The sequence below is a fragment of the Vipera ursinii genome, assembly GCF_947247035.1.
Source record: "Vipera ursinii genome assembly, chromosome: 15".
In the NCBI taxonomy this organism is placed as follows: Eukaryota; Metazoa; Chordata; class Lepidosauria; order Squamata; family Viperidae; genus Vipera; species Vipera ursinii.
The window spans coordinates 5,765,933-5,786,984 of NC_139528.1; the positions used below are offsets into that span (position 1 = coordinate 5,765,933).

The 21,052-nt window shown below is 46.9% G+C and overlaps 1 protein-coding gene across 2 annotated transcripts in view; it reads left to right on the forward strand.

The window, feature by feature from the left end:
• The window catches only part of MAP4K2 (mitogen-activated protein kinase kinase kinase kinase 2), a 48,814-nt gene that overhangs the window by 24,716 nt on the left and 3,046 nt on the right, over positions 1-21,052 (forward strand). The window contains exons 12-31 of one of the 2 annotated variants that reach the window (XM_083374186.1): positions 543-650; positions 1,855-1,933; positions 4,097-4,155; positions 5,020-5,063; positions 6,098-6,136; positions 6,480-6,516; positions 6,599-6,764; positions 7,027-7,139; positions 8,504-8,545; positions 10,095-10,179; positions 10,599-10,678; positions 12,124-12,184; positions 13,165-13,288; positions 13,992-14,050; positions 14,734-14,837; positions 14,971-15,142; positions 17,125-17,193; positions 18,187-18,273; positions 19,007-19,077; positions 19,937-19,992. In XM_083374186.1, the coding sequence (XP_083230312.1) occupies positions 543-650; positions 1,855-1,933; positions 4,097-4,155; positions 5,020-5,063; positions 6,098-6,136; positions 6,480-6,516; positions 6,599-6,764; positions 7,027-7,139; positions 8,504-8,545; positions 10,095-10,179; positions 10,599-10,678; positions 12,124-12,184; positions 13,165-13,288; positions 13,992-14,050; positions 14,734-14,837; positions 14,971-15,142; positions 17,125-17,193; positions 18,187-18,273; positions 19,007-19,077; positions 19,937-19,992 (1,655 nt within the window). The remainder of the gene's footprint in view (positions 1-542; positions 651-1,854; positions 1,934-4,096; positions 4,156-5,019; positions 5,064-6,097; positions 6,137-6,479; positions 6,517-6,598; positions 6,765-7,026; positions 7,140-8,503; positions 8,546-10,094; positions 10,180-10,598; positions 10,679-12,123; positions 12,185-13,164; positions 13,289-13,991; positions 14,051-14,733; positions 14,838-14,970; positions 15,143-17,124; positions 17,194-18,186; positions 18,274-19,006; positions 19,078-19,936; positions 19,993-21,052) is intronic. The other variant, XM_083374187.1, reaches the window with a different exon arrangement.

The following is a 21,052-nucleotide window of genomic DNA, read 5'->3' on the forward strand; positions in this document are numbered from 1 at the left end:
TTTATAACCTTCCTGGCCACCGTTGTTAAGGGAGTCACTGGAGTTGTTCAATTATTGACACGGTGGCTAAGTGAATCCAGCTGCCCCATTGACTTTGCTTGTCAGGAGGTCGCAAAAAGGGGATCACGTGACCCCCTCCAGGAACACTGCGACCGTCATAAGCAGGAAGCGGTTGCCAAGTGTTTGCATTTTGGTCACCCGACCGTGGGATGTACTGCGGTGGCCATAAGTGTAAATCACTTTTTCCACTGCCCTTGTAACTGAATGGTCACTAAATAAATTGCTGTAAGTCGAGGACCGTCTGTATTCTGATGTAGTGTCACTCCAGGGGATTGTGGGATATTTAACTGGACTTCCTGTTTCCCCATTCCAGAGGGCTGTTCCCTCCTTGCTAGGGTCACGCCTAAGGCAGCTTCAAGGTATTATGGGCGATTTTTGGACTGGGGTGCTCGTAGCTGTAGCACATCTTTGGGGAACAAGCTGCCGATGGAAATCAGAGTGTTTTCGATCCCGTCGGCTGATGGGTGTCTCTTCTTTCCCAGCACCCTTTCGTCTGCCAGCCCTTAGCCCGAGTTTTAGTCATTGAATTACTGGATAAAGCCACAAACCCTGAACTGACCGCTTCCACCTTGGACGACGGGGACTTTGAGGTACAGTTGTCCAGTGGTGTTGGGTTGCTTCGGGATGGGGGGAACGGGAAGGACAGGGATTAAGTTAATCGCTTTCACTTCAAACCTGGGAAAGTCCGTTCCTTGATAGAGAGAAGAGGTTGAGAGTTTGGAAAGAGTGCAGAGAAGAGCAACAAAGATGATGAGGGCCCTGGAGGCTAAAACATACGAAGAGCAGTTGCAGGAATCAGGCACGTCTAGTTTGGGGCTCTCCAACCTTGGCAATATTTAAGATTTGTGGACTTCGACTCCCAGAATTCCACAGATAGCATGCCCAATTTAACGAAGAGAAGGACTAGGGCTGACGTAATTGCAACTTCCAATACTTGAGGGGCTGTCACAGAGAAGAGGGCGTTGACCTATTCTCTCTAGCAAAGTTGGGAATTGTGATGGAGATCTGCCTTCCAAGATCTATAAGTAACAGCATTCCTGGAAACTGACGAGGGTGACCCTGTTTTTTTCCCATCATGCAATCATATGTCATATGTCTATGCCTGGCTGGGGAATTCTGGGAGTTGAAGTCCACACATCTTCAAGTTTGGGTTTGGCTAGTCTAAAGAAAGGAAGAAAGAGGGGAGACATGATAGCAGTGATCCAGTATCTGAGGGGCTGCAACAAGGAAGAAGGGGTCACGTTATTCGCCAAAGCACCAGAGGGAGGGACGAGAAACAATGGTTGGAAACTGACCAAAGAGAGAAGTAACCTGGAATTAAGGAGAAACTTCCTGACAGTGAGGAAAATCAAACAGTGGAACAGCTTGCCACTAGAAATCGTGGGTGCTCCATCACTGGAGATTTTTAAGAAGAGACTGGACAGTCACCTGTCTGAGAGGGTATAGGTTCTCCTGCTTGAGCAGGGGGCTGGACTAGAAGACCTCCAAGGTCCCTTCCAGCTTCTATTCTATTCTATTCTATTCTATTCTATTCTATTCTATTCTATTCTATTCTATTCTATTCTATTCTATTCTATTCTATTCTATTCTATTCTATGGTTAAGATTGAGAAGCAACTGTTCTATGCCATTCTGTGTCAATCTTGCCTCTGATGACAATGATTGAATGAATGTAAGCTGGGGTTTTTGCTAGGGCAAAACAGACTGGCCCCTCTAAGGACCCCATTCTGGTTTGAACAGGATATGTTTGTTATATCGGAAACCCAAAAAAAAATGTCTTTCCCTCCTAATTCAGGCTTACGACGTTTTCCCCGATAAAATCTGCTCCAGTAAGCCACGTGGGCCAGCAGAAGGCACCCTGTCAGAAATCCAGCGTAAGTCATGCAGTTTAACCCGTCTGTCAGAATTCCCTTCCGTGCATTGTGCATGTTTGCCTACAAGGCATGGCCGTGCTGACACATTTTTCTAAGACGTGGGAGGCCTGCTGGAGAGAGAAGATTATGTGGGGAAGAGATGGATGGAATTAAGGTCCTGCATTTGGGCAAGGAAAACTAGATGCATGGTACAGGTAAGGCGGTACCTGGCTCAATGGCAGTGGCTGTGGGAGGGATCTAGGTGTCCTAGCGGACAGCCTCTTTTGTTTTTTTCCTACTTGGAAATGTCTTCTGGTTTCAAAATTCTTATTTAGTCGATCAAAATAGGAAATACGGGAAATGCAAAGAAAAGTGGCAATAAGGGTAAAATAAGGGAGGGACGCAGTGGCTCAGTGGGTAAGGACGCTGAGCTTGTCGATCAGAAGGTCGGCAGTTTGGCGGGTCGAATCCCGAGTGCCACGTAACAGAGTGAGCGCCTGTTACTCATCCCAGCTTCTGCCAACCTAGCAGTTCGAAAGCACATAAAAATGCAAGGAGAAAAATAGGGACCACTCCGGTGGGAAGGTAACAGCGTTCTGTGTGCCTTTGGCGTCTAGTCATGCCGGCCACATGACCACGGAGACGTCCTCGGACAAGCGCTGGCTCTTCGGCTTTGAAACGGAGATGAGCACCGGCCCCTAGAGTCGGAAACGACTAGCACGCATGTGCGGGGGAACCTTTACCTTTACCTTTTTAAGGGAGGAGAAAGGGAAGAGTCAAAAAGTGTAGGGGGGGGAGATAACACGAAACCACAACTTTTTAGTGTTATATAATAAACCCGTACCAGCCGCTTCTATGACAACAAACCCATAAGTCGTCGGCAAAACCCAAAATTAGAGTTTTGGGGTTTTTTTGGACACCTCAAGCACAAAGCCCAGAAGCGTTTTCCAAATGGAAACCCAAGTTAATTGTGTGTTCCTTTTCTTTAATCAAAGCAGTCTGTCTAGCAGTCTGTAAAACACCACTTCCGTACGAGCCAGCCCTGTGCTGCAGCTGCCGAAAAGGCCAATGCAGTCCTGGGCTGCATCAACAGAAGGACAGAACCAAGATTGTGAGAAGTGATGGCACAGTTTTGTAATGCTGTGGCAAGGCCACACTTGGAATACTGCATCCAGTTCTGGTTGCCACGATATTAAAAAAAAAGATGTTCAGACTCTGGAAAGAGTGCAGAGAAGAGCATCAAAGATGATCAGGAGACTGGAGGCTAAAACATATAAGGAACGGTTGCGGGAATTAGGTATGTCTCTAGTTTAATGAAGAGAAGGATGAGGGGTGACATGATATCAGCCTTCCAGTATCTCAGGGGCTGCCCCAAAGAAGAGGGAGTCAAGCTCTTCTCCAAAGCAGCTTAAAGGCAAGACAAGAAGCAATGGATGAAAACTAATCAAGGAGAGAAGCAACCTAGAACGAAGGAGAACTTTCCTGATAGAACAATTAACCAGTGGAACAACCTGCCTCCAGAAGCTGTGAACGGTCCAACATTGGATGTTTTTAAGAAGAGATTGGACATCCATTTGTCTGAACTGGTATAGGGTTTCCTGCCTGAGCAGGGGGTTGGACTAGATGACCTCCAAGGTCCCTTCCAAATAATAATAATAATTATTATTAGGCAGGACAAGAAACAACAGGTAGAAGATCATTAGAGAAGCAACCTAGAATTAAGAAGAAATTTCCTGATAGAACAATTAACTGGTGGAACGGCTTCCCTCCGGAGGTTGTGGCTGCTTCATCACTGGAGGAGGCTTTTAAGAAGACATTGGACATCCATTTGTCTAAAATGGCACAGGGTTTCCTGATTGAGCAGGGGGTTGGACTAGAAGACCTCCAAGGTCGCTCCTAGCGCTATAGTTCTATAATGCAAGACAAGAAGTGTAAAAAAAAATTTTTTTTTCCCTAAAGAACTCAGCTCCGTTGAAGGATCTCCAGGCAACCTCGCTTGTTTTTTCCTGATCTTGGCAGAATTGTGGTCCAAAGTCAGGACAAAACGTCTCACTTTTCTCATTTCTTGTTCTTGCATTCCTTGCAAAGGACCTTTAAAATCTGGGATTTTGAGTTTTCAAAACCTGTGGGTCGAATCTCATCTCTGCCCGTCTGGCTGACCTTTAAATTGTTCCTGTTTTCCAGTTAACCAGGTTAAATTCGGCCCTCCGCTAAGGAAAGAAACAGAGCCGTGGAGCAACCCAGTAAGTGCCATTCGCAAGTGCGTATCTGTGTTGACGTATTGCACAAATGCAATTTGTGTGGCTTGCTTTAGCGTTGGTGTGAATCCAGCCGCAGTCCATTTGTAAAACTGTGGTTTTGTAGCTGAGAGTGTCAATCCTTTAACTGGTGGCGAAACAAACCGGGGTTTAGAATTCTTCGTGCCTAATGTAAGCATTTCTTTGGAAAAATGCTTTGGGGAGATAAGTCAGAACCTCTTTTCTCCTTCCAGTTTGCCAGATATGGAATACAGGCAGTCCTCGACTTACAACAGTTCATTTAATGACCGTTCAAAGTTACAACGGCACTGGAAAAAGTGACTTAATGACCGTTTTTCACGCTGACAACCATTGCAGCGTCCCCGCCGTCAGCTGATCAAAATTCAGATGCTTGACAGCCGTTTCATATTTCTGACGGTTGCAGTGTCTCGTGGAGTCACCTGATCCCCTTTTACGACCTTCTGACAAGCAGAGTCAGTGGGGGAAGCCAGATTCGCTTAACAACCACGTCACTAGCTTAACAACTGCAGTGATTCACTTAACAACCGGGGCAAAAAAAATAAAAAGTTTGCAAAATGGATCAAAACTCACCTAAGAACCGCCTCGCTTAGCAACAGGACTTTTGTGTTGCTAAATGGTGGCCGTAATTTGAGGACTATGCCTATGCACCCATCAGTCTTGCTTTGTTTGGAGGGCAGGGTGGGAAATGGAGCAGTACTTTGTACTTTGTACTTTGACAATAAAGGTTTATTATTATTATTATTATTATTATTATTATTATTATTATTATTATTATTCGTCAGCCTTTCTTGTGGCCTGTTTAATGTGATTATTTTGTCTCTTTTGCAGACGGAAGAAGAGGAGGAGAATTGGATGGTGCTTGGAGACGGAGAGTAAGGAATTTAGGGGAGCAAAGATGTGGGGGTGCTATTCCTCCCCCCCTCCCCCCTCCCCGCCCCGCCTGGGCCACTGACTTGTCTCGTGACGGAGCGTGAAAACACTGGCAGCTAATTTCTGCCACTTTGAAACTTTTAAGCTGAATTCACTTGTCTAGTTTAAAACCGGGCCGGCTGCAGAGGTCCACCTGGATCAAACTATATTGTCTTAAGCCTGCTGTGCAAGCAGAGACATGAAGTTTTGCTAACTCGGTGTGCACAAAGCCTGCGTTGCGTAGTGGGGTTTGATTTCACGCTGGTGTGTTGCCCAAACCCAGCCAGTCGTGGTTTGGCCAATAAACCCTGATGGATGTCTGTGGAGATTCTCAGTCATCCAGGTCACGGTTATCTCAAAAGTGTTTGGGTTTCCCCCCCCTCCCCCCAAAAAAGGCAACTGGACTTTGTTTTTCCTTGAAGACGTTTCACTTGTCGCTCAAGAAGCTTCTTCGGTTCTGACTGGAGGGTGGGGAGTGGAAGGAGCTATATTCTTTGCAGTCATCTGGTCGTTAGTACTCTTTCTGAGAGTCGTTGAGGCTGCTGGGAGGTTTATCTGTGCCCTCAAAAGGTCACCAGAATAGTGCAAATGGGTGTGGAACCTCCTTGGAACTGCCAAAAGGAGTTTGAGTGTGTTCAGCGTGTTTACAACACAGTACCTTTCGGCAGTTCCAAGGAGGTTCCACACCCATTTGCACTATTCAGCTGACCCTGAGGGCACAGATAAACCTCCAAGCAGCCTCAACGACTCTCAGAGAGAATACCAACGACCAGATGAGTGCAAGGAATATAAATCCTTCCATCCTCCACTGTTTAGTCAGAAGCGAAGAAGCTTCTTGGGCGACAAGCGAAACGTCTCCAAGGAAAAACAAGGAAGTCCGCATGCCTTTTGAAAAAGCACCTTTGGGTAAACCCTGATGGCGCAAACTGTGGCTTGGCGTGATACGCAGACCGAACGACTGATGGGTAACTTTGCGCCATGTTTTCACCTTCCTTAGGAGCCTGCTTCAGTCTGTCGAAGAGGCCCTGGAGGAGAGGTAAGAGGCGACGGAGAGGAACGTAGAAACTCTGGGGGACTAGCCGGGTTTTTCCTTAGACAGGCCAACATTAAACCTGGCAGGTTGTTTTCTACCCCCAAGAAAACCTTTTAAGCGATCGTCTTGCCCAGCTCAGCGTCTTTGGGGCGGCCATCTTGATGGTGGCCTCAATATGGCTCCCACCCAACCTAAGGTCAGGCTCGGCTTACGATCACAACTGAGAACAGAGTTCTGTTGCTAATCAAGCCGGCCGTTAAGGGGGTTCTGCTTGATTTTGCCACCTTTGTTTTTTTGCCATGTTTGTCAACCAAATCTTTTATTCTGCTTCTTTTTTTTTTTTTAGGAGTCTAACGATCCGCCCGGCACGTCCTACGGATCAGGTACGTTCCGGATTCTCCAAACTGCACCAGTTCCTTTTCATTCTGCAAACATTTCCGTTTTAGTTTTTTGGTTTTCCTGCAGATCCAGGAAGAACGGCAGGCCGACGGACTTGGGGAAGATCTTTCCAGCACTATCAAAAGAGGCCCCTTTTGGGATTTTCTCAACCTGGAGCTCTCCTATAAGCCTCCTTGGGAACAAGATGGCGAGCGCTCGGATCTGGAGGGGCCGAGGGACCACACCGTCGCAGGTAAAGAGGAACAAGGAGATTCAGCATCTTTCTCTTGGCATTCCGAGACTTAAGCGATCATCAGGTGCTCTCACACCGCTCATAAACACGACTGGCCCTTTATTTGATCAAGATGGCACATCGATGTCTAGTGCAGAGGTGTCCAGGCGCGGCCACTTTTTAAGACTTGTGGACTTCGACTCCCAGAATTCCTTTAGCCAGCATGTTGGAAGTTGCTTTCCTGCAGGCGATTTCCGTTATTTTTTTAATCTTTTGACAATAGGCAACGGGGCCTTCGGTGGGAAGCCAGAGACTTCGGGCGTGGATTCTTCCAAACCTGCAGACTGCCTGCTCTCGACTGAGTGGGCCACGATGAAGAAGAAGGAGGAAGCCACCGTAAGTGGGATAAATCAGGATTTTTCAAACGGAGTTTGGCAGGACAGTCAAGGTTCCTCCAAGAATGGCTGGCTTTTCTTTTATTTCTTTATTTCTTTATCGAATTTCAATACACCCTGGGCAATTTACTGATAAAGCAGTATAGTGACACAAAAGCTGCAAATAAGAGTAAGTTAAAAGCCAGACTACAACCAAGTTAAAAGGGGCAATTACGAAACACCCAGGGAAAAAAACATATATTCGTGCAGATAACAGCCCCAGCTTTTTATCCCTACAGCACAGGGGTCCAACCTTGGCAACTTGGAAGACCTGTGGACTTCAACTCCCAGAATTCCCCAGCCAGCATAAATAACTGGCTGGGGAATTTTGATCGATAGGTGAATCACTGCAGTTGTTAAATTAGTCCCCCGTTTATTTTGCTTGTCAGAAGGTTGCAAAAGGGGATCTCATGAATCCCCCAGGACACTGCAACCGTCATAAGAATATGCCAGTTGCCAAATGTCTGAATTTTGATCATGTGGCCACGGGGATGCTGCTACAGTTGTGTTGAAAAAGAGACACTTTTTTCAGTGCTGTCGAACCTTTGAACAGTCACTAAATCCAAGCTTGTAAGCCAGGGGTCTTCAAACTTGGCCCTTTGATGATTTGTGGATTTCAACTCCCAGAATTCCTCAGCCAGCGTACCTGGCTGAGGAATTCTGGGAGTTGAAGTCCACAAGCCAGGGGTCTTCATACTTGGCCCTTTGATGAGTTGTGGACTTCAACCCCCAGAATTCCTCAGCCAGCATAGCTGGCTGAGGAATTCTGGGAGTTGAAGTCCACAAGTCATCAAAGGGCCAAGTTTGAAGACCCCTATTGTAAGCCAAGGACCACCTGCACAGAAGGGAACGTGGACTTCTCTTGGGTGACTCTGGAGCGGGGGGGGGCACAGAATTATCAGGATAAAATTGCAAAGCAAGGAGACTCAAGTTAGACTTTGAAAGGATGTCGCTGATTGTATGAGCTGTCAGCCCGCGGAACGACCTGCCACAAGTAGTTGTGAGCATTCCTTCGTAGGAGTTTTCCAACAGAGGCTGGATGGGCATCTGTCTGGGATGCTGTAGAGAATCCTGAACTGAGTGGGAGGTTGGACTAGAGGACCTCTTAAGTTCCCTTTCGACCCTAGGATTTTTTGATTCTGTGAAAGGAGAGTCCGGTTAAATTCTTGGGTCTTCTCCCAAAAAGCAGGAAGATTTAAGTCTGCGGTTGAGCGAGGAATGGGATTAGAGACAGCTTTGTTTCTTCTTATTAAAAAAATAATAATAATGGGAGCTTTTTAAAAATTGTTCCTTTAATGCTTCCCTCTCTCTCCATCCCCTTTTCAGAGGTTGCTGTGCCACGGCTTGCCTCCTACACCCAAAGTTCACGTAAGTTGCATTTGCTTCTTCCCTACCAAAAGGAATCCCTGGATTGATTTTATCTATTTAGCGCCGGGGTCTTCAAAACAGCGTCCCTGGCTGAGGAATTCTGGGGGTTGAAGTCCACAAGTCATCCAAGGACCAAGTTTGAAGACCTCTGATTTAGCATATGGCACGTCAGACATTACAGACTAGCAATACCTATTAACAATTCACCTGGATTAGTAAAACATAACCAAATATAAATACCGTATTTTCTGGCGTATGACTTTTTAACCCATGAAAATCTTCTCAAAAGTCAGGGTCTTATACGCTGGGTGCTGAAACTTTAGGGACAGGGTTGGCTGGAAAACCTGGAGCGGATCTCCCATTAGGTCTGGGCAGGGAAAGCAGGACCAATTGGAGAAGAAGCTGCAGTCTGTGATTTTTTACAGGCTGGGGTCTGGGCGTCTTTCCTTCTAAAGTTGAAGAGCAGCTGCAGTCTATCCCAACTTGAAAGGCAGGTGGGGAATGCAGCAGTCAGAGCAGCTGCTTAGCTCTAAGGACACATTTGACTCAGAAACTGGGCGGGCTGGCTGGAAAACCTGGAGCGGTTCTCCCATTTGGGAAAGCTTTAGAGTGAATTAGGAAAAGTTTAATCCGCTTGCACTGTTTTATGTTTACATGTTTGATGACAAACAGCCTTATGTTTATAAGTGACAGTTTTCTTACTAAGTACCTGCATGTCATAAGCATTTGAATTAAAATTACCATATTAAAATCAAATCTGATGTTTTTTAATTTTTATTTGGTGTGCGTTGGAAGAGGGGTAGTCTTATACGGCGAGTATAGTCCAAACCCTATAATTTAACAGGAAATGTAGGGGGTCGTCTTATACGCCCAGTCGTCTTATACGCCGGAAAATACGGCATTAAAAAGGTCTGTGTTCAGAGGCCCCTCTACCTTCGAATAAAACGTTCAAATAATTGCTCAGAATTGGGGGGGTTGGTTTCTTTGTTGTCTGTTTTTGTTTTACATATTTATTTTGTGGCTATGTTCAAACCTGTGTTCGAATAAACACAAGCCAATTTAAAGAAAAAGATGTTTCAGGGAACAGCTAGGGTGGGTTATTTAAGGCCAGTGGTGTATATTTCGGTGGCTGTGAGTTTGTGTGGTGCATGACGAATACCGTAAAATGTGAAAATAAGCTGAAATGAACTTCTGCCTGGAGACAACGCAGGTGGGCGGCTTTGCAAGATGCTTGTGTGCAAACTGTGAAAACCTGGCAGTTTTTGCTGACTTAGAGGGGTTAGAAAAGTCTAAAATCTGATTATGTCTAAAATGGGGGTGTGGGGGGGGGGAAACTATGGCCTTTTTACGATCTGTGGACTGCCAGAATTGAATTCTGGGAGTTGAAGTCCACAAGTCATAAACGGGCCACAGTTCCCCACCTCTGGACGAAAAGAAAGATTTGATCTTGAAATCTAAACATGTAGAACGGAGGAGTAAATCCCAGTCGTTTCCTGCATGCCCACAAACACAACCCAGTATCCAAATATTCCATTTCCTCCTTTTCCAGATGGGAGCCTGTTTTTCCAAAGTTTTCAACGGCTGCCCGCTGAAGATCAACTCAGCTACAACGTGGATCCACCCAGAAACACGAGGTAGAAGAGATTGATTTCTTGTCGATTTCTGCAGTTTACATTCCATCAAAAGACGGCATACATAACGGTGTTTCTCAACCTTGGTACATTAAAAGGTGTGGACTTCAACTCCCAGAATTCCCCAGCTAGCATTCTTTACGAGGCGTGTACTTCAGTTCCCAGAAATAGCCTGCCAGCATGCTGGCTAGGTAGGGGCTTCTGGGAGTTGAAGTCCACACATCTTAAAAGTTGCCGAGGTTGAGAAACAAGGATACAATTTTTCCCACAATATCAGCCCTGCAGGGTAGGTTGGACCTGGTGGGAATTTATGGTCAAGAGAAAACTAGAACTTGGACCTCTTCGTTCCTAATCCACTATATTGTATTCTCTTTCGACGCTGCCAATTATGGTTTATAAAGCTTTCCTTGTCTGGTTTGCAGACCTGTACCTGGTCGTGGGGGCGGAGGAAGGCATTTACACCTTGAATCTTCACGAGCTCCACGAAGACACGATGGAGAAAGTGAGTCCTCTGCAGACAAACACGAGGGAAGAAGCGGTGGGAGGGGTCCTTTGCTGCAAACCATGATTAAGCCACCCTGGGGCAGCGCAGTCCCTCTGCTCTCTGCTTAGCTGCAGTGAATGGGTTTGGATTTCCGGCTCCCTATAATTTAACAAGAACTTCGTTGCTTGACATTTTTCTGACTTCGTTTAATTTATGTCCCACTTTTATGATTTTTACAAATAATTCAAGCTGGCAAGCGTGCCTAATACTGCTTTCTCCTCCTATTTTCCCCATAACGACAACCCTGTGAGGTGGATTGGACTGAGAGAGAGAGAGAGAGGGACCAGCCCAAAGTCACCCAACTGGCTTTCATGCTTAAGGCGGGACTAGAACTCACTGTCTCCTGGTGATTGGCCCAAAGTCACCCAGCCACCTCTCGTGCCTAAGGGTGGACTAGAACTCGCCGTCTCCTGGTGATTGGTCTGAGGGCACCAAGTTACCTTTAGTGCCTAAGGCAAGACTAGAACTCACCTTCTCCTGGTGATTGGTCCAAAGTCACCCAGCCAGTTTAGTGCCTGAGGCAAGACTAGAATTCACCGTCTCCTGGTGATGGGTCCAAAGTCACCCAGCCACCTTTTCATCCCTGAGGCAAGACTAGAACTCACCGTCTCCTGGTGATGGGTCCAAAGTCACCCAGCCACCTTTTCATCCCTGAAGCAAGACTAGAACTCACCGTCTCCTGGTGATGGGTCCAAAGTCACCCAGTGGGCTTTCTTGTCTAAGGAGGAACAAAAATTCACCATTCACCATCCTCACCTTGTCAAGGACCCAGATTGTTGGGGAGAACATGCTGACTCTGTAAACCGCTTAGGCAGGGCTGCAAAGCTCGGTGAGGCGATAGAGAAGTTCAAGCACTATTGCCATTGCCATCTCCTGGTGATTGGTCCAGAGTCAGCCAGCCAACTGAGACAGAACTCATCAGGGCCCAGATTCTAGCCTGGTGCCTTAATTACTAGCCCAGGGTAGGCCCCCTTGGCTCTTTTAGGACTCGTGGACTTCAACTCCCAGAATTCCTGAGCCAGCCACACTGAGGGGAAAAGGAGAGATTCCCAAGCTGAGCCATGCTGCTCAGGAATTCTGGGAGTTGAAGTCCACCAGTCATGAAGGGGCCATAGTTCTCCCCATGCTGGCTCAGGAATTCTGGGAGTTGAAGTCCACGAGTCATGAGGGGGGCACAGTTCTGCCATGCTGGCTCAGGAATTCTGGGAGTTGAAGTCCACGAGTCCTAAAAGGGCCAAGGTGGCCTACCCCTGGACTAGACCAATCTGGCTGTCGTCGTTTCCTTCCTTGCGGCCGGGCCCTGACTGATGCTTTTCCCTAATCTGAAATAACCAAGACTGACGGACCTTCTCTCTCTCCCTCTCTCTGTTTCTTCTCTTCCCCTCCCTCACTTCTCCCACCAGCTCCTTCCCCACCGGTGCTCCTGGCTCTACTGTATCAACAACATGCTCCTGACTTTGGCAGGTGAGTCTCCAAGGGCTGGGAAATAACTTTTTTTTTCCTCCTGTTTGGGACAACTTTCCATCCCAGATGATCTGCTTTGTGACGGACAGAAGGTTCAGCATCCTTGGCTTCCTCCCTTAGGTCACAGGAAGGTTGCTGTGAGGGGGGGTGGATGTTGGAGCCGGGTAATTGGGCGGGGGGGGGGCTCCGTAATTGGGGGGCAAGTACAGTCCTGCTGCACTCTCTGGGGTGCAGTTTTGTGCTTTCTTTGTGCAAAGGAGCTTCTGGAGTTTTCTAGAACGGCCTCCAAACCCAAGAAAATGTGTTAGGACAAATTTGCATCTTTCTGGCCGTGCTGGACAACCTTTGATAAGGGAGATGGGAGTTTAGTCCCAGATCATTTGTCAGTCCCCCAAATCAGGCGTAGTTCTTAAAACTGTTTGATCCAATTACAGATTGTCCTCGGATTAACAACTATTCATTTTGTGACCGCTCAAAGTTTACAACGGCACTGGTCAAAGTGATTTATGACCATTTTTCACACTTGCAACCGTTGCGGCACCCTGGTCAGGTGATCTAAAATTTGGACGCTTGGCAACTGATTCGTATTTACGACGGTCGCTGTGTCCCAGGGTCGGGCGATCCCCTTTGGTGACCTTCCGAGAAGCAAAAGTCCACAGGGAAACCCAGATAAATTTTTAACAAATGTGTTAACCAACTTAACAACTGCAGTGACTCACTTAAGAGCGGTGACGAGAAAGGTTGTAATATGGGGCAAGCCTTGGTTAAGAGATGCATCGCTTAGCTACTGAAACTTTGGGCCGGCTGGGTTATGGTCGTAACCCCGTGACATTTTCTGGAGTTGGAGGCAAGTTTGGAAAAGCGTAAAAAAAAAAAAAGGAAGTGAGTTTAGGAGGTGGACATCTGATTCTAGGAGAAAGATTAAGAAGCCGAATAATTCAGCCTTGCCCACCGAGACGGATTCCTTCTTCTCGTTTCAGGAAAGTCCCCTCAGGTCTCTTCACACAACCTCCTGGGTCTCTTCGAGCAACGTCGTCAGCTTCAAAAGCGGCCGGTTCCTCTTTCCATTGCCACCAACCGACTGACAGAGAGGATCATCCCCAGGTGGGCAGAGGTGAGGGGGAGGAGGGGCCAGAGGTCCCTAAGGAGGTGTAATGGAATGTGGGAATGGCCTTGGGAGAGGTTGGGGGGAAGCGGTGCTGGCCAGCGTAAATTAGAATGGAGTGGAGTGGAATAGGAATAGAATAGAAATACAGGACAGGACAGGAGAGAAGAATAGAATTAGAATTAGAATTAGAATTAATTAGAATAGAAATACAAAACAGAATAGAATAAAAATTAGAATTAGAATAGAAATACAGAATAGAATAGAATAGAATAGAATAGAATAGAATAGAATAGAATAGAATAGAATAGAATAGAATAGAATAGAATAGAATAGAATGTAACATATAGAATGGAATGGAATAGAACAGAAATACAGAATAATAGAATAGCGCATAGCATAGCATAGCATAGCATAGCATAGAATAGAATAGAATAGAATAGAAATACAGAATAGAAATACAGAACAGAAAATAGAAATACAGAATAATAAGAATTAGAATAGAATAGAATTAGAATAGAATGGAATGGAATGGAATGGAATGGAATGGAATGGAATGGAATAATGGGATAGGATAGAATAGAATAAATATATATAAATATATAAATATATTTAATATAAATATATATATAAATATATACACACATGTAAACACACACACACACCCCACTCTTGTTTTAAACCTTGTTCCTTTTGTTGCAGGAAGTTTGCCCTGTCGGCCAAGATCGCAGACACCAAAGGCTGCCTTAAGTGTCAAATCGGTGAGTGGCGTCTTCTCTCCCTTCTCAGCTGATTTGTCATCTCTCTTGAATTTGCCTCTGAATTCTTATCGTGCCTTTTCCCCGACTTTCAGAGGTGGGCTCTGCAGCTCCCAGAATTCCCCAGCCGACACGGCCCTTGCGAGGGAGGGAGGGAGGGAGGGAGGGAGGGAGGAAGGAGAGATTGGAGGGGAAAAGAAAGACAGGGAGGGAGGGAGGAAAGGAAGGAGGGGAAGGCGGGATGGAAAAAGGATGCCCGCAAAGGAATAACGAGTGTTCACTTTGAGACTCCTAGCCACTCTGCATCAGATTCCCCGTGAAAAAGGCTTCTTGTTTTTGGGAAGCTCCTGCTGGCTGTAATGGGAGAGACCGGCAGTCGGTGGCTAATCCCATTATTATTTTTTTATTATTATTTTAATTCCATTTATATCCCGCCCTTCTCCGAAGACTCAGGGCGGCTTACAAGCTTAGCAGTAGCCTTCATTCTATGTATATGCCTGCTTATTAGGGCTTTCAGCCTCCCCCCAAGCGGCATGTAATAACAAAGTCAGCTTATTGCCCCCAACAATCTGGGTCCTCATTTTACCTACCTGGGAAGGATGGAAGGCTGAGTCAACCTTGAGCTTGGTGGGACTCGAACCTGCACTAATTGTTTGTTTGCTTGCTTGCTTGCTTGTTTGTTTCAGTCCGAAATCCTTACTCAGGAAACACCTTTCTGTGTGCGGCGCTGCCCTCCAGCCTGGCCCTCCTCCAGTGGTACGAACCTTTGCAGAAATTTATGCTACTGAAGGTACGAGGGGGGACGCCAGCTGCCGGGAACCTCTATTTTTTTTGTTGTTGTTGTTCTTCTAGAGCCCCCCACCCCCCAGGTCCTCTTTGGCTGCTCACCCTGTTTTCTTCTTTCTTTGTTATTCTTTTGCCAGCACGTCCCCGTGCTGCTGCCCGATCCCCTCTCCCTCTTCGAGCTGCTGGTGGTGGAGACGGAGGAGTATCCGCAAGTCTGCTTTGGCGTCACCGGCAGCGACCAGCCGGGAGCCGAGCTGCATTTTAGCCTCCTCTCGCTCAGCACTGGCCACACCAGCTCCAGCCCTTCCAGTAAGAGAGGATATTTGGGGGGGGAGGGGAGGGAAGGGAAGGAAAGGAAAGGAAAGGAAAGGAAAGGAAAGGAAAGGAAAGGAAAGGAAAGGAAAGGAAAGAAGGAAAGAGGAGAGGAAAGGAAAGGAAAGGAAAGGAAAGAAGGAAAGGAAAGGAAAGGAAAGGAAAGGAAAGGAAAGGAAAGGAAAGGAAAGGAAAGGAAAGGAAGGAAAGAGGAAAGAGGAAAGAGAAGGAAAGGAAAGGAAAGGAAAGGAAAGGAAAGGAAAGGAAAGGAAAGGAAAGGAAAGGAAAGGAAAGGAAAGATAAGGAAAGGAAAGGAAAGGAAAGGAAAGAAGGAAAGGAAAGAGGAAAGGAAAGGAAAGGAAAGGAAAGGGGAAAGGAAAGGAAAGGAAAGGAAAGGAAAGGAAAGGGGAAAGGAAAGGAAAGGAAAGGAAAGGAAAGGAAAGGAAAGAAGGAAAGGAAAGGAAAGGAAAGGAAAGAGGAAAGGAAAGGAAAGGAAAGGAAAGGAGGAAAGGAAAGGAAAGAGGAAAGGAAAGGAAAGTTAGAATGGGAAGGAGGGAGGAAGGACTAAGAGAGAGAGGAAAGGGAAGGAAGGATAGAAAGGGACGGAGGGAGGAATGAAGGAACAACCGAAAGGAAGGGAAAGGAAGAGAAGGGAAAGGAGGAAGGGAGGATGAAGAGAGAGAGGAAAGGGAAGGGAAGGGAAGATAGAACGGAAGGGAGGAGTGAAGGACTATCAGGAAGGGAAAGGAAAGGAAGGAAGGAAGGAAGGACTGAGGAAAGGAAAGGGTAGAAAGGGACGGAGGGAGGAATGGAGGACTAACGGAAGGGAAAGGAAAGGAGGAAGGGAGGACGAAGAGAGAGAGGAAAGGGAAGGACAGGAAAGAGGGAGGAGGGAAGGAAGGTGGGTGGGAGAACCGGATTGTGGGATCTCTTCTTCGAGACGGACGGCTGAATCTTCTCCTGAGGGTTTCCTTCCCCTACATTGTGTCCTGCATTTACGGAGTGGGTCCTTTTGTTTCCCCAACGTGCAAAAGCGTCTCCGTAGACATCGGCCACCTTAAGGGCCTTCCGACAAGCCAAGTCAAGGAGGGAAGGACCGATTCGCTTAACGGCTGCACGATTCGCTCAACAAGCCCAGCAAAAAACACAAAAAACAAACAACCCCCCCCCCCCCACGTCATAACGTTGGACGTGATTCACTTCACCGCCGCCTGGCTTAGCGACGGACCTTCCGGTCCCGATTGGGGTTGTAATTAATTCAAGGACACCTTATACAGCCTGTCCTAAGATGGGCCCTTTCCAGATTACGTAGCCTTAACACCGGCTGCCTGCCATTAGTGCAGGTTCGAGTCCCACCAGGCTCAAGGTTGACTCAGCCTCCCATCCTTCCCAGGTAGGTAAAATGAGGACCCATTTTTTTAAGAGGATAAGATTATTTGGAAGTAATATTAACTTTCAAGTAATTCATACTTGTAGTTCAGCCTCTACGTCAAGTGAATAGAGCCTTGGTGGAGCAGTGGGCTGATGCCTCCTTAAGTAACACCAGCTGCCTGCCATTAGTGCAGGTTCGAGTCCCACCAGGCTCAAGGTTGACTCAGCCTTCCATCCTTCCGAGGTAGGTAAAATGAGGACCCAGATTGTTGGGGGCAATTAAGCTGACTTTGTAATAATGCCGCTTGGGGTGTGTGTGAAAGCCCTAACAAGCAGGCATAGACATAGAATGAAGGCTACTGCTAAGCTTGTAAGCCGCCCTGAGTCTTCGGAGAAGGGCGGGATATAAATGGAATTAAAAAAATAAAATAAAAAATAAAAATAATTCACAACGTTCAGAATTGTGAGGCTGGAAGATCCCCACTCCCCCAATGTGTGGACTTCAGCTCCCAGAATTCCCCTTTCGGTTCGTCCGGAAAGCAACTTAAACCACCAGCTTTCTGCTTACCAAGCTTCTTTGCGCAGCATTTGCTTCTCTCCTCTCGTAGGGCGTCCTCTCGTCCTGGCCAGCCACGTCACTCAGATGGACCGAGACACTGTCCTGGTTTGTTTTGAACGTAAGTTCTTCTAGAACGTAGAATCCTACGGCTGGAGGGCACCTCCGAGGTCTTCTAGTCCAGCCCCCTGCTCAAGGCAGGAGGTTGCCCAGTCTATTTTTTTGAAAACCTCCAGGGATGGAGCACCCACAACTTCTGGTGGCGAGCTGTTCCACAGATTAATTGTTCTCACCGGCAGGAAATTCCTCCTTAATTCTAGGTTGAGACCACTCTTTAATTATCTTCCATCCATTTTGGTCCTGCCCTGTGGTGCTTTGCAGCAGAGGTCCCCAACCTTTTGGGTACCATGGACTGGTTCTGTGGAGAGAGGTTTTTCTGTGGGAAACTGGTTTTGTGTGCTGCCTGCATCTTGAGGATGGGGCTTTGCTTGTTTCTGTGGACTGCTTGCTGGCATGCCACGGACCGGTACTGGTCCACGGACCGGGGGTTGGGGACCCCTGCTTTGGACAATAGGTCAACCCCCTCTTCTCTGGGACAGCCCCTCAAATCTTGGATGAAATTATCATGTTCTCCCTGATTCTTCTCTTTAATAGACTAGACCAGGGGTCTTCAAACTTGGCCCTATGATGACTTGTGGACTGGCTGAGGAATTCTGGGAGCTGAAGTCCACAAGTCATCAAAGGGCCAAGTTTGAAGACCCTTGTTGTGGACTTCAAATCCCAGAACTCCTCAGCCAGCGTGCCTGGCTGAGGAATTCTGGGAGCTGAAGTCCACAAGTGAGAAAAGGGTCAAGTTTGAAGACCCCTGCTTGTGGACTTCAACTCCCAGAACTCCTCAGCCAGCGTGCCTGGCTGAGGAATTCTGGGAGTTGAAGGCGAAAAACCCGCAACCAAAGGGCCAAGTTTCAGGACCCCTGGACTAGACATACCTAGATCCCTCAATCGTTTGTCATATGAATGGTTTTCTTCGAATTTTCCTTTTTTGGCCATTTTTTTTCTCTTCCAATTCTTGCGATGCATCTTCATCTTTCAAAAGCCTTCTCTTCTCCTCCAGGCTGTGTCCGGGTCGTGAATCTTCGGGGTACGCCGCAGGGCGTGTTTGCACCAGAGCTTGTTTTCAATTTCCCCATTGAAACCGTCGGTACGTAAAGATATTTGTAGCTCAGGGTCCTTGAAGGGGTGGGGGGGTTGGGTGCTCTCTGAGTTGGTTGTTTTCTTGCGGACATTTCGTGACCCAACTAGGGAACATCATCAGTGCTGGAGGGGAGGGGGGGAGGAGGAGGACTGTGGGGTCCTTACTGTTCTCTGAGCTTAGCAGTTTTCTTGCAGATGTTTCATGACCCAACTAGGGAACATCATCAGTGCTAGAAGAGAGAGGGGAGGGGGAGGAGGAGGAGGAGGATAGGTTTTGATTTTCCAATTGGGGGGGGGGGTTCATCTATGTGATTTCCTAGTGGCATCCTTTCCTAGCACTCACCAAATACTATCCTGCTTGAGATTTTTCAACTTTCTCTGCCAACAGCTGAAAAGAATAGAAACAAATTCTCAAGTGAGAAGAATCCCCGGTAAAGCTTCAGAGCAGTGTTTCTCAATCTTAGCAAGTTGAAGATGGGTGGACTTCCAGAATTGCTGGCTGGGGAATTCTGGGAGTTGAAGTCCACCCATCTTTAAGTTGCTATGGGTTGAGAAACACTGTATTAAGGATGTGTCTATTAATTTTTCTTGGCAATTCTGTAGTATAGAAGCAGTTCTCCATGGAGATCATTTAAACTTTCCAGCTCAGTCTATACCTGGTGGTCTCCCATCCGAAAGACTGCTTAGCATCCCGGCACAAACAAGAGGCCTTCTAATAACCTCTCTCTGCTTCCCCGCAGTGTGCCTTCAAGACAGTGTCTTGGCTTTCTGGAAACATGGCATGCAAGGCCGAAGCCTGGAATCCAGTGAGGTGAGTATAACAAGCCACACACAAAGGGTATCTTTTGCCATAAAATAATAGTACAATTTTTTTTAAAAAAAATACCATGTCTATTTGAAACAACCTAAGCACGTTGTAGCTTCAAGCTAATAGCCGGATTGTTACAACATATGAAAACAGGGTGTGTGAATTCCCACAACAGACTGATCCACAAATCAAATTAACACCCTAGGGCAGGGGTAGGCAATCTTGGCTCTTTTATGACCCGTGGACTTCAACTCCCAGAATTCCTGAGCCAGCCACGCTGAGGGGAAAGAGAGGTTTCCAAGCTGAGCCAGGCTGGCTGAGGAATTCTGGGAGTTGAAGTCCACGAGTCATAAAAGAGCCAAGGTGGCTTACCCCTGCCCCAGGGCATTGAAGGATCAAGAAGGATTATATAATTTAAGAGTTCCCTGAAGATCCCAACTCCATCCTTTCATACGTTAAGTGGGGCAAAACTCACTTAACAAATTTCTCACTTAGCAATAGAAAGGTTGCCCTGCCTTGATTATGGCGGCAAGTCGAGGGCTACCTGGATTTGGGGCCAGCCTGGCCAAAAGCCCCCCTCCCCCTCCTCTTCCTCCTTTGTATGTTGGTTTTTAACATGTGTCCAGAATAATAATAGGGTCTCCTACTTGAGGGTTGGACTAGAAGACCTCCAAGGTCCCTTCCAACTCTGGTATTCCGGGATTCTCTTCATCTTAATGTTTAATGTGAATAATAATATTTTTAAATTAATAATATCTGTACCGTACTTTGCTTTTGCGATGCTAGGAGCATCCCAGTGTCATTGGAAGATGAAATGGGCAGCGTATTAATTTAATAAATAAATTGGCTTGCACCCCAACAGGTGACGCAGGAGGTCACAGACGAATCCAGGATGTTCCGGGTCTTGGGTGCTCACAGGTGAGTGGCCAATAAAAAAGTCAGCAATTTGCAAATCTTTGCTCCACACCCCGAGCCCCCATTTCCACGACAGATCCCCAGTTGCACATTTCAAGGAAGTAAAACCATTCCTTATTTGAGTTAGGAATACGGCAGCCATTGCAGGTACACTCTGTTGTACCTCTGGCTATTCCGGAAGCATGCCAAGATCAAAATCCTTGATTCCCACTTGAGACAGGCACTGGAGAATTCAGAACACTTCTGGTATGGGGGTGGGAACATCTGAAGTGCTTAAGTCTCTGATGGCCGGGAACTCTGCTTGTTGACCCCGTTCGGAGTCGTGAATTAAGTGTCGGCCTTTTTTCCTAATTCCCTGATGGCCTTCTGAAATCTCAGGATGACAAGAGTAGATGAGCGATGGATGACTCCTGGACCTGTGTTTCTCTAACTTGGCAACTTTAAGATACGTGGCCTTCAACACTCAGAATTCCCCAGCCACGTGCTTTCAAGGTATCTGGAGTTCAACTCTTAGAATTTCCAAACCGACCTGCTTTAAAGTGTGTGGGCTTCCAACTCCCAGAATTGTTGGCTGGGGGATGCTGGGCGTTGTAGTCCATCCATCGTAAAGCATGCTGGCTGGAGAATTCTGGGAGTTGAAATTTATGAACCTTAAAAGCGTGCCGAGTAGGGAATTCTAGGATTTGAAGTTCACATATTTTTAAAGCATGCTAGCCAGGGAATTCAGGGGTTAAATCCCCCTGCATTCAAGCATGCTGGCTGGGGAATTCTGGGAATTGAAGTCCACCCATCTTCAAGCATGCTAGCTGGGCAATTCCGGGAGTTGTAGTTCAGACAGCTTACAACATGCTGGCTAGGGAATTCTGGGAGTTGACGCCCAGCCATTTTAAAGCTGACAAGGTTGAGAAGATTTGAAGGCCACCCATTTTAAAGCAGGCTGGCCACAGGAGATTCTGGGAGTTAAAAGTCCACCTATATTCAAGCATTCCGCCCAGGGAATTGTGGGATTCAGACATCTTAAAGCATGCTGGCTGGGGGATTCTGGGAGTTGAAGTCCACCCTT